A 13348-nucleotide genomic window follows, 5' to 3' on the forward strand; every position below is an offset into this window, starting at 1 on the left:
CATTCACTGAGACATTTAGATAAAGTCACCCTGTGACTATGCAGGCTGTGATCTGAACAAGTCACAGAGGGACCTGGCTCAAGACCGTGTCCTGGGAAAGGAGCGACACCCAGACTCCTCTCCACCCTCCTCCACTCTACCAGGCTGCCTCGTGGGACGCTTGGCACACCACTCTCCTTGGCGCACCACAGTGATCCTGAAACTCCCTCATATCCACTGCATGAACTTCTACAGAGCCCTAGGTGGAAGAAGGTGGGGAATAAATGAAGGTTTCTAAACATTCTAAACAGCTTCTGGGCAGGGACCACCCACTGCTTAAGGTCCTCAACTCAGCAGAAACACTGTCTGAACAATCCCACACTTGATAAAGACCCCATGCGGCCACCTTGTGTTTTGAACCTGAAAGCTGCCTTGATTCCTCCTGGATACATTCACAGGAAACATTAGCCAGGTGGGTCTCACAGCCTTCTCACTGCCAAACTAAGTAGGGAGCACAGTAATTGGCCTGCATGCCTGTGGGTGTAGCCCAGCAATGAAGCTACGACACGGGCATTTGCAGTATTTTGGGGTGGATTCAGGTCCTGGTTATGAAGAATGAAGGAGCCAACCCTAACATGAGGTTGCTGGGAATGAACTGTAACCAATAAAGCACATCCACCGTCAGGCGGTTCTGGGGAGTTCCTGAAGCATGCCACGCTTGTGCGCAATCCAGAGACCCACAGGCCATCCCTGTAAGGCAGGCCTCTGAAGGCTGCCCTGGGCACCCCAGAGCCCTGGTATCCAGGCCATGCCCCATGTCCTCAGCTCTCTCCCACATCACCTCCCCATCCCACCCGTACCTCAGTATCGCAGTTGCGGATGAGGGTGTCCCGGTTGGAGACCATGCCCCACGCCGCTATGCCAATGGCCACAATGTTCTCTTCCGAATTCCTGCTGATGGTGTTGTCTCTCACCACCTCACCGATATACTTCATCAGGCCATAATGGGTGCCGCCCGTGAGAATCCAAGCACCTGTCAACGGGGGGAAAGCAACTGTTCTGCTGGTACCAGGGGAGGTTTCCAGGCTGTGCTCCCAGACCCTGGTGAGCACCAGGGTGCAGCACTGGCAGCCAGGCCATGGGATAGGTGAGGGACGTCCCCTAGGCTCCCGAGAAGCATTCCTCAGGAAACAGATTCGGGTCCCACTCTAAATCTGTGTCATCAGCCTCTCTGGGGCTTAGGGTCAGCAAGTCTGCATCTGCAATCAGTGTCCAGGGGAATCTTTACCAGCAGTAAAAGCCTGGCCTGAGCCTTCCAGTGAGCTAGGTTGTTCTGCCAAGGACAGCAGTTTTACTCTGCTCGCAGAACCTGCAGGTCAGATTGGAGTGGGATCTTCCAGGAATGGCCCTGGTGTCTGCAATTTTGCTTTGCTTTATAATTATGTAATCATTATAATTTTGCACATAGGTCAGGTCCGTATTTGATAATCACAATGGCAAGGGATTTGCAAAAGGATGCATATGTGTGTGTTCAAAACTGAAGTACCTAAAATACCTACAAAATATTATTTAGCATAATGGAAATGACACTGGTCTAATCTGCGGCTCGAACAGGAATCCACCGAGGGTAGTGACCGGCCTCTGGGGGTTAGCCCTAGCAATGGAAGCCCCAGGAAGGGGCTCTCCAAGGCAGCCTCTCCTCTGGCTGTTAGAAGGTATTTTGTTTACCATTTGCCTCCAGGGTCTAATCAGCAAAGAGGGATAAGCTCAGTCCCTTCCCCTTCGGAGTCCTTTCGGTATTTTAAGATAACTTTGCTGTGGCCCTTACAAGTCTTCTACCCACTTCCTTCAGCTAATTCTCATAGGGCTGACGTTCCCCCTAAATGACCAACATGGAGGACCAGGAGACTATTGGCCACCTCACTAACCTAAAGACTTTGGCCACCTCACTAACCTAAAGAGAAACGGGCCTTCATCCTTGACAGGGATTTTTTCTGTTTTCTTCTGCTACATTCTCAGCACCTAAAATGATTCTGGCACAGAGTTGGCACTTAATAAATGTTTGTTGAATGAATGAATGTTGTGTGCGTGTGTGTGTATTGTCAGGATTTAGTAGGAAGGAAGCTAAACTGCTTAATTCCTTAACAAAGTGACTAACACAGTGACCACTCAAATTGGTGAAGAAATTGAGAAGAATAAATGGGGGGATCACAATTTCTTTTCTACATTACAGAAAAATTCACATCTAAATAAGACTCCTTAGTTCTGCCGGTCAAATTATCTTCATAAAAGAAAATGCAAAATGTTGAACTCAGAGAAACTGAACCTGCTTATAAGAAAACACTGTCCAAGCCTGAACTAAAGGTCAATCCCCTGAGCTGTTGGCACTTACTCTGCAAAATGCAATGGAGGTCAGAGAAGGGTTGAGGACCTGTGCTAGAGAGGAAAACTGAAAAAACATTGGTTGAAAGCTCCATGGATCAGGAGTGCAGATGGACGAAAGGCAACTTTTGTTCTAAAAGACACTGTAGGAGTGTGAGGGATGGCTGTAATCCAATAAGAGTACCAGTCAGTGTTGACTGTCCAGGGCTTGAAGGCCACATGGGGGTGAGGGAGGTGCCTGCTCTTGAGAGAGGCATGCTGAAGAACTGGGGGGCTAAGGCCACCAGCCTGCAACTTACTTCAGATCCTGCCCCCCTAAAACATAACATGTAGATATTTGTGAAATAAGAACAGACACGTGGGAAAATGTTAACAACTGGGGGGTCTAGGAGAAGCTTGTGAGGATGTTCATTGGATCATTTTTGCAGATTCTCTGTAGATTTGAAAATTTTCAAAATAAAAAGAAGGAGGATAATATTAATATTAAGTTGAATATTTCAAGTAACAAAGTCACCATGGTTTTATCTCAAATGCTTACATGGTACTTAGAATTTGCACTCTCTCTTCTTTCAAAAGTGTATCATTGATCTCAAAAATTAAAGGACAATCAAATTTTCCTTTTGGGTGCACCAGAATATTCTGGGCAAAAACTTATATGTGTAAATAATAAAATGAAACCTTTAGATTTAAATAAAATAAAATCATCCTAAGGAAGCCCCTTAAGGGGGATAGAAAGGGTTACCTGGTGAAGCCCCTGCTGAGCGCCCTGTCTGTCCATTTGAGAATGCTGCTAGTACTAAAGCGGTGGTTAATCGCGTGGCTGCATGGAGGATTCATCCTGGGAGCCCACCACACAGCGCGACACCCACACCCACACCCGTCCCCGCCCGGGGCACCTTTGGACTGCGCGATGTAGATGAGCCGGCTGAAGATCTTGCGCATGCGCGGCTTCAGGGCGAAGTTTTTGGCGCCTCCCGTCACGGAAATGACCAGGTTGGGCGTTTTCAGGTGCCAGTGCTGGGTCAGCAGCTCGTAGAGGGTTTCTGGGTCCGTGTCGCAGGACAAACGGATGTACTGTGCCGGAGGGAAAGCGTCAGGATGGTGTCGGGACCCGGGGGCTGCGCGGTGGAGGGCACGAGGTGGGCCCTGAGGCCCAACCCGGTGCACCCCGGGGCCTCCACCCCCGCCGGGAAGTGTCTGGAGCAGGGTAGCTGCGGCAGATTTGCATCTCGTAGTCCCGCTGCAGTGTGGGGTACACATTAAGGGGCCCAGGCTGGGGTGGGCAGAGCTGTGCGCAGGCAGGAGACCATGCTGGGCCATCCTGGGCACAGGCCATGGAAGAGAGCAGTGGAGGGAGCCCGTGGCCTTCAGGGCCACCAGGACAGGGCTTGGGACCGAGAGGGTTCCAAGGCCCAGGCTTCCAGCCAGAGCAGTCTGAGGACAGCGCTGTCATGGAGACAGGGAGCACCCAAGGATTTGAAGAGGCCCTCATCTAACCATTGGACACCTTTGCAAAACTCTGTGTGAGAGCTTACAACGGGAGCAGGTAGAGGGGCATGTCATCTTGTCAGGACACATGTATTTCACACCCAAGCTAAGTGGACAGTTTACAAAAGTATTCCCTGACCTTTTGTGGCATGAGGTCCAACATGGGTGTTATAAAGAAACCCACAGTGTGTGTACAGGGACAGCTGGGTGACCACCTAGTCCAGCTGAGCGTAATCTGGTCACTACTTTGTGACTTTTGCAAAAAGTATCTTTTTCTGCTGTCATTTCTGGACACTCCTGCCTCCATACCATTAGACAATTAGCAGTACTTCAAGGTAGCTCAAGTTGTCTCAGCATTCTAATTAGCTAGCTACATAGAAAACCACACTTACCTTGCCTTTCTTCCCCAACGTCTCAAACTGGATATCCCCAAAGGCATCTGTGGGAAACTCCTTGGTGTGTTTCTTATAATTCCATTTCTCGCTCTGGTTGATCTGGGTGCCTTCCATGTGGTGGCTCTGTGTGTAGCCACATCTGCACACGTTTTCCCTGAACCAATGATATTGATAGGAAGGAGCAGATTTCATTCAGTCTACTTAAGTATCGCATCATGGAATAACCATACATTATTAACTTAAACAAAGAAAGAAATTCTACCATCATGTTTTATTTTCAGACCATTTTCCTTATCTATGTTGTTTGTACAGAAACTATTTTTGATGTCTAATTCCTGTTTATTTTCCATTTGCCAACATACTGGCCCTGTGCCAGGAGCTGGGATAGGAAAGCAGAGCCCTGCCCTCAGGGAGCCCAATGACCATGCAAGCAGGCGTGGGGCTAATGTGGGATTGGTCTCTGAAACCAGGGGTCAATTTATTCAGCTTCTCCTCTGGGTCATAACACCCAGGAGCCCTGGGGAAGGCCTCAACCCCAACCCCACCACTTTTCTGGCCGTTACTGCTCTGCCAAAGTGAGGTGAGCAGTCCTTCCCAACGGCTGTACTCACTGGGCATACAAAGACCCCTAGAAGGGGCCCAAGTGTTCCAGAGTTCAGAGACCCACCTTCTATAACAGATAGCTACTTGGGAGACTTTCAGTAATTTGGGCGAGACAAAGAGTATTGCAATAAACACTAGCTCTCCCCATTAGTACAACAAAACTAAGTATAATTGTCCATAAATGACACATGCATCACAGGAAATTGGAAGAGTACAGAAAGATAGTGATAACTCCTCTTCCTCTTCTCCTTCCACAATGTACTGTAATCACTCAACAAATATTAACTGAAACTGCACTCTGAGTCAGACCCGGACTGCACTTTGTGACATTCCAGGATGAACTAGATGCAATTCCTGTCTCATGATCCCTTGGGAACAGCCGAGCACAGACCTGGCCAAGTGTATTGAGGAACAGGAAAAACACTTCCTTTGATCCTGGCATAATCCCATCCCTGTGAGGCTGACTGTGAGGGCTGGAAACAAGGCCAGGTGTGTAGCTGGCCTGGTCCACAGTGTGTGCTCTGTACAGGTGACCCTCAGCTGATGGGGGTCCCAAGTATGCAAGCCAAGAAGTAACAAAGGAAGCAGCAACCCAAAAAAAGCAAAAAAATGCAGTCAAAACATCCAAAACAAAAGTTACTTGACACCTTTGTCCAGAGCTAGTTACTTCTTTAGTTTTGGATTCCCAAAGAGTTGGACAGTAACAAAAGAAGTTCTAATTTGGCAAAAAAGAAACAACTGTTCATCCTCCTTCTGTTTTTTTTTTTTTTTTTTTTTTTTTTTCTTTCTGCCTGTCCCACCCCTTGGTTCTGTCTCTCCTGGTCTTTCTGTCATCAATCTTTGGACAGGATTCAGAATAGTAGGAATTTGAGGGACCAGGGCCAGTGGAGGAGGACAACAAGAGTGTGGTCATAAAACTTGCCCAGGGTCACTACCAAAGCCATCCTTGAAGAGATACAGCAATGGGGGGGGGGAATCATCTCAGCAGGGGTCCCACAAGTCACAGGCTCCCCTAAGGGAAATGGCTAGGGGAAGGCTGTCACTGATAGGTCAGTGGGGGCTCCTAGTGGAGATTACCCATTTGACCTGGATCCTGGGGGCGTTGAAATGACTCACAGCCTCGTCCATGCCATCAGCTTCTGAACCCTGTGAACTATCCACAATTGATAGGCCCAGGAACAGAACATTCCTCTGGGATGTTCCCAAGAAAAGTAGTTCTTTTCTTGGGAATATGGGACTAAAAGAATTGTTCCCACCTCCCTTCAGGACGAGGCTTGGCACATGGAAGATACAGGCAATACAGCATCAATCTGTAGGTGCCCAGGAGGTGGAGATGAGAGGTGGACAGACAGAACTTATGGAATCCCCACATGTACAGTCATGGTCCCCAGCCATCCTAGAGGTCCAGTTTCACGGTCACTCTTCTCTTACATGGCATTCCTGTCCCTTTAGCAGATCCCTTCTTTACAGCTAAACTAGTTGAGTTTTTTGTAACCAAAAACCTTAATTACTATAGAGTATGGAAATTATCTTTATTCAAAATATTTGTCAAAATATTAAATATTTGCTAGAGCTATAAAGATTGGGCTAGAGACCAGATCCCCAAATTGCCTCTCCAGCAGCACCCTGTCCTCCAACCAGAACAGCTCCCAAGGGTACCACTCCATTTGGCCAAGAAAAACGTCACACAGAATTGAGCACGGTTTGCTCAGCCCTTTCTCTTACAAAGTCCCTGGGGACATTCCAAGCTGTGGCTGACACCCAACTCTCCTTTCCTGTCTCCATCCTTTGGGATGTGTCCTCACCCACCCAACTTCATTGCAGGATGGGAAGAGAATTCCTTCCCTCCTGTCTTTGCCACAACTGAAGACAGACTCTCGACTCCTTTTCTCTGCTAAAGGTCGGAGTGAGTCTCGGGTGACTTTAACCAAGAGAGTTGTCTGGTTTATTGGCCTTCAGCACCAATTTGTATGAATTAGATACAGATGAAGAAGATGGTTTGCCAGAAAGTCATGAGGAGCACATTATCTGAAGGAGGAATAGGGATGGGAGAGAAGAGTTGAAGAGGACAGCAGGCATCAGGACCCTAGGTCTAGCTCTCAGATGAAGAAGGCTGAGTCCTACAGAGCTATGCTATCCAATATGGCAATATGGCAGCCAGTAATCACATGTGGTTAATTTTGCATTGGAATTTAATAAAATTAGGGAATCCAGTTATTAGGTTGTAACATCCACATTTAAAATGATCAGTAGCCACACATGACTGGCTTCCACATTGGACAGCACAGATAAAGAATACTTCCATGGCCTTGGAAAGTTCTGCTGCACAGTGCCAGGAAAGTGGCATACTTCCTGTTTCTGCCTGGAACCCAGCATGGCTGAGGTAGTGAGAACTGAGGAGAGCAACCAGATCCAGGAGACACCACCTCAAGAGTGCCAAGAGGTGACCCCTTAACTAGGTGGCATGTCTCAGAGCATACCCAGCAGGGGCAATGGTCCAGCATCACCCTCCAATGACCTCTCAAGAAACAGGTACCTACAAGGGGTTAGAGTTGACTGGACTTGGCACATATGTGACAACCCCAGGGTCTCTTTGGGGAGACTTTAGGCAGCTGGTCAGCTAGTATGGAAAATCGCAGCTAAATAGGGGTGTCAATATTTACAATCACTTCCCTTGATTCACTTGTCTGATGGCATATTCACATTACCTAGGGAGAGTTAGAAATAATAAATAGGGGGAACTTCAAAGCTTATAGAGTCTTTCCCCTGGACACTCTGCATTCCTTGTACAGTGGGAATTGTAGGCCCTGCTCTCTGCTTGTGTTGCTGAGATCTGCGACAGCTTAGCACACCTGCCATAATTCTGACCCAACCTTGAGATGTAATCCAGCCCTGTAAGGTGGACAGTGATACGTTTCCTTCACTTACATCGACTTCCTCTTCCGCTAGCAAGTGCACCCTGATTTTCATCTGAGGAAGCCTCCCTTTCTACACTGAGTTACTGAGGTCACATCACCCAAGCTCAACTTGGAATCGGCATATTTCATATTCCAGCCCCAGGAGTTAGCTGAGAAATGGACATAAGGCCCAAGCTAGGACAATAAAAGCCATGAACATATGTCTAGGATATTGGAAGAACCTCTAGGGACAAGGCCCTTTCCCCCAGCTAATACAATGGGAAACTATAAATATATAAGCCAAAGAATGGAGACCATTTATCCACCATGTTTGAAGAGCCTACTCACCACAGAAGGATAAAACCTACAAGTGGGGATACCAGGGACAGGGTGACATCATGGGAGCCCTGGATCTAGCTGGGCTTTTCAGCCATAAGACACCAGTATCACACTCCACAGACCCTTTACTTCCATGGAAGCTCATGAGACTGAACATCTGGAACTGAGGCTGTATTGATGAATTTGACCTGCCTGAAGCACTGCCATTATTAAAAACAGAAGCAGCTGGGGAGAAAGAAAAGGTACAATCTTGGAATCAGAGAGCCTAAGTTCAAATCACTATCCATCTTCCATGTGATCATGGAAGAATACTAAACCCACTTGACTCATCTGTCAAATGATAATCACAGCTACCTTGCAGGGGCATCGAAGTGTTATGAATCAAGTAGGTATAGTCCTGTGACATAGCCTATGCTCAGAAAATACATGTTGAATGAATGAAACTATGTTCTCTACCAGTCAAATGAATAGATTGACAGCAGAGTCCTTCAGGGAAGCATTTGAAGAACAGATAGCTGGCTGGCGGAATTTATACTCATCAGAATGATTCATTAGGAGCAAGTTTATACCAATGACAAAGCAGAGATCTCCTAGTTTCTTTGATGTTCATTTTCTAACTCAAACCTAGTCAGAAAACACATCCTATTGAACCTATTAGACTCATGGTAGGTATTTTATGTGCTACCTCATTGAATCCTTACCAGAACCCCTGAGGTTTGCTTTTGCTAGGTTTTTAGGATGAGAGAATTCAATTCATGAAAAAATATAATGGGCTCAAGGTCACATAGTGAGGGGCAGCCAAGTCAAGTTTGGAACCAAAGCTGATTCTAAAGCTTCTGCCATTCCTACATCGCTGCTCTGCTCATTGCCTCCATTCACAGAGGACCAATCCTCCAGTTACTGCAGCCATGGCTTCCAGTCCATTACCAGCTACACTCTAGCAAAAGAGGAGGAGCAGAGAGGAACAAGAAGAGCAGGTCTAGGCTTGGAATGGTTTAAGGAGATCCAGATACGTCTTCCAGCAGCTTTGCACCCGTGCATTCACTCCCTCGCTCATGTGTGTTGGGCTCCAGGGTGCCTTTTGTAACCCAGCCTTGATGTGCCCAAATTCAAAGTAGATGAAAGCCCAGTAAAAAGGGAAGGCGCAAAGACCACAGCTGGGAACAAGGGACACTCAGATTGACACATTTGCACAAAAGTGTCGTTGCCTGGCAACTGCAGTTGAGCCATGTCTGTTGCCAAGGCCCCCAGGGTGGGCTCCCAGGCTCCTGGGAGTACTGCAGGGGGTGATGGCCCCTCTCAGCAACCTTGGCAGCTGCTGTATCATCAAAGCTAAAAATACACAGGAAATGATATAATTAGGGAAGAACTATAAGATACTTGCCAGATCCTCTTGATCACACACCATTTCTGGGAATTACAAGATGAAAACAACCTTTATAATGCACTAATGGGCTTTTATTTGTTTGTTGTAATGGTGGCTAATAATAAATTTTTAAACACGGAAGCAAAAATGGAGGGAAACAGTAGCTTACGTGGCCTTGGAATCTTTGGTAAAGAAGACACATTCCCGCTTCTTAAAATTCGCTTGAATAAAATTCACCAGGTCCTTTGGAGAAAAACATTGGATAACACATTACTGCTTTATTCATGCCTCCTGATGAGATGAATGAATACTAAATATATCCAAGCTACTTCAAAGGTTATAACAACTCCCCCCAGGCAGCCAACCTTTGCTCATGCTTTGGACTACACCAGGATTTTATTGGTGGTGGTAATGGTGTTTTAAAGGGAGCAAACATTTAAATTTTTATAACTAAATGCAAATGTTTCCAAATGTTACTTAGAGTTATCTTGTACCTAGGAATCATGTTTTTCTGTCTCTAAGGCTACCAGGAAGAGTAAGCACTGCATAATAGTCTAGCATTAAAAAAAAAAAATAGTATCAGCACATGTTTCCATTAATCTTCTGCTTGCTTTTTAAAAGATGTTTCAAAACCTCCTTCCATGGTTGTATTTATTCCCCTGTGGGCAAGGTGGTTAGGCATATCTGGGACTAATTCTGACAAACACCAAAGCCTTTATAAACAAAAAAAAAAATTGCCTTTAAGTTGGCAGAAGCAAGCTATTTGAAAACAGATGGAAAAAATGAATGAAGATATCTGCAACATATGTTGGTCATCATATGATTGGTGATCAGAATACATAAGGATAGGGGCTGGGGATGTGGCTCATACGGTAGCAGGCTGGCCTGGCATGCGTGCGGTCGGGGTTCGATCCTCAGCACCACATACAAACAAAGATGTTGTGTCTGCCGAAAACTAAAAAATAAATAATAAAATTCTCTCTCTCTCTCTCTCTCTCTCTCTCTCTCTCTCTCTTAAAAAAAAAAAGAATACATAAGGATAATAATTCAGTAAGAAAACGTCAGATAATCCTGTGGGGAAAATGGCAAGAGACAAGAGTAGAAGCTGAATAAAAGAGAACACAAATAACCCATGAACACACAGAGCTGGATCTTATTACTAATGAAACAAATGTGAAGTAAACCACAGTGGGATCTCATTTCATGCACCCAGTGAAAAAGACAATAATACCCAGCAGGGTGAAGGGGAGAGCTGTGGGTCTCAGGGTGGAGAAACTGGTACAAACTTGGCAGAAAATGGTCCACTGTTGCCTATCAAGTCATTTCCCTGGGGAGCAGGCCCTTGTGGAGAGAGACAGGGGTTCCCCCGTGACCCATACACTCTGGATGCCTGGTGATGAGGTTGTGGCTTCAGAGAGCATCTTCACCTTGGGAGCTGGAGCTGCTGGGGTTTCTCTTCCAAATCCACGCCCTGCAGAGCACCCATGCTGACTGTCAGAGAGCTCAGGCCACTTCCTGCACAGTCACCTCATAGAGGTCGGCAGGGAAGCCAGGCCTGGCTCCTCCCCACGGCAAGGCCTTCACCAGCAGCAGTGCACAAGGATGGGGGCCCTCTCCTGGAGGTCCCTCCTCACACCCCATCCCCTGCCCAGGCAAGTCCTGAGGAATAGAGAATGGGCACCACATCTTCCTCTTTCCCATCCTTTGAACCTAAGTTCCCCCACAAATTCTGTTTCTTAAACCCAAACGCCATGAAGGAGAAATAGACACGTTCCACTCACTGGTCTCAAACCCAAGGACACGCCTCAGGAGACCTGGGAACACACCCAAGGGTGTTAAGAGTAGTGTCAATCCTCATAGCAAAGGCTAGAAACCCGGAAGTCCAGCCCTCAGGCTGGACAGACACATGCACGTGGCAGAACTCTGCACAGCGGGGAAATGAATCAGCAGCAGCTGCTCGAATCGGTGTGCACTAATCTCAAAACCAATGTAAAGAACTCACCAAAAAATCTTTACAATACAATCCCAGGAATACAAAAAGTGTCCCTAAAAAGGCCAGGAACCAGCAACCGTGACCCAACATTCAGGACAGTGGTTATGACCTCTGAGGCAAAGGCCTGACCTCCCACAGGGAGGGCACAGGGGAGTGTCCGAAACACTGGCCACATCCCATATCTCAAACTGGTAGTGGGTACCGGGCATTACCAGTGACCTCTAGGCTGGAAATTTCATGTGGATTTCACAGAAAAATAGTTCCAATGCTCATCTGTATGGAAGAATTTTGAAAATCTGTGATGTCCATTTTTCCTAGTAATATTTTTGATTTACTTAAATAATTGAGTCTGCCTCCCAAGATGTGAACAGTCAGCAGCCCTGCGAGCTGTGGAATCAGGCTCACGGCGGAGGGCGGATGATAAAAATGGCCTGGTTCTGATCATTTCCTCTGTAAATGCACTCTGCAGAGGTATATGTGTCTGCTTGGGGGCAAACAGGAGCTCCCAGAACTGAGAATCTCCCGGGCGGCCTCAGCAATCCCACCTGCCAGGGCTGCCTGCACCCGGGAAGGGCCACCCTCAGGGGCAACAGGAGCACGGTGAGGAGACAGCCCTGGTCCAGCTCCCAGGGCACCAATGCCTGAGGCTGAGTGGACCCAGCCAGGGCCCTTCCTCCGGGGTACTTCTTTGTTTGGGGTCAGAGAAGAAGAGCAAGGGGTAGGAGCAGCGGGGAAGCCACCACAGCCTCTGCATACCGGGCCTCTCACAGAGCAGGACTAAGGCGAGATGTGGGCAGGCGCTAAAGAGGTGCTCAGTACTGGGGGCTGCAAGTGCAGGGCGACAACCCAGGACAGCGCCTCCCTCCTTTCACACCTGAGAATCTCACTGGCCCTGTCCTGGCCCTGGGAGGCGGGCCCCAGCAGGAGGAGGAGGACAGCGGCTTTAGCTGTGCACAGAGCCAGGCCTGAGTAACCACCAGGCAGAGCAAACTGACCTGACCAGCACCCGCCCTCCCCATTCCTGCTCCTCCCTGTCTGAGAAGCCAGCCAACATCCTGACTTTAACTCTAGTCAGAGGGAACTGGACATCAGCCTGGAGGGTTATCTTTATTTCCTGGTGAGTGAGAGCATCTGAGATGGCCAGAGAGTAAGGGGCTGCGGGAGGGAGCTACCTTTGTGTTGGGAGATGGCGTCCTGCTGGCATGGCGCCCTGAGGACAGTGAGAGGCTCCTTGTAAAGAAGGCAGACAAGTCACCAAATAATCCTAACTGCCCAAGCTCTGGGCAAGGGGCCGGGCGCCCGACTTACGCTTTCACTGTAAGACACGTCCATGCTCCGAGACACACTGGAGTAGAGGGTCCGCGTGCTGCCCAGAGTGCCATTCCTCCTGCTCCTCATGCTGAACCTGGCGCCCTCGAAGGACATCTTGCCTGGGAAGATTTGGGGATTAGTGTAGGTTTCCCAGCAAAAGGGTCTCCCTCAGAGCTTAGCCCCGACACCCCTTCCATTCAGCACCTGTCTCCTCTTTGCCATGATTCCCACACTCTGTCCGACCCACCAGGGAAATTGTACCCCTGGCCCAATTCCTATTCAGGCTCTGAGACCCAGCTGGCCTTTCTGCCCTTCAGCACGTCTTCCCCTGGGTGAGCCCCCAGAGCGGCAGAGCACATGGTGCCACACTGCAACTCCCTCCAGCCTGGGCGCTCTGGGAACACTGTCTGGTTCGTTCCTAGAGCACCTCACAGGACTCACACCAGCTACCTGCTAGGTCGATGGATGATGTACCTGGCAGATTGCATGGACAGAGGACATGGCCACTGGGCCAGGAGAATCCTGGATCTGATCCAGTCAAGCAAAGAGGGAAAGGGACCTTGAAAGAGAGCCCCAGAGAGGGCCTGAGGATATG

At 48.1% G+C, this 13348-nt stretch overlaps 1 protein-coding gene across 1 annotated transcript in view; it reads right to left on the bottom strand.

Moving 5' to 3' along the window:
* Trpm8 (transient receptor potential cation channel subfamily M member 8) overlaps positions 1 to 12867 on the bottom strand; it is a 70742-nt gene extending 57875 nt beyond the window's left edge. Inside the window, exons 1-5 of the mRNA XM_076865950.2 lie at positions 12751 to 12867; positions 9619 to 9692; positions 4242 to 4398; positions 3258 to 3435; positions 840 to 1012 (exon numbers count right to left, since the gene is read on the bottom strand). Coding sequence (XP_076722065.1) covers positions 840 to 1012; positions 3258 to 3435; positions 4242 to 4398; positions 9619 to 9692; positions 12751 to 12867 — 699 coding nt within the window. The remainder of the gene's footprint in view (positions 1 to 839; positions 1013 to 3257; positions 3436 to 4241; positions 4399 to 9618; positions 9693 to 12750) is intronic.
* Between the last annotated feature and the right edge of the window lie 481 nt (positions 12868 to 13348).

The sequence above is a fragment of the Callospermophilus lateralis genome, chromosome 9 (assembly GCF_048772815.1).
Source record: "Callospermophilus lateralis isolate mCalLat2 chromosome 9, mCalLat2.hap1, whole genome shotgun sequence".
Lineage (NCBI taxonomy): Eukaryota > Metazoa > Chordata > Mammalia > Rodentia > Sciuridae > Callospermophilus > Callospermophilus lateralis.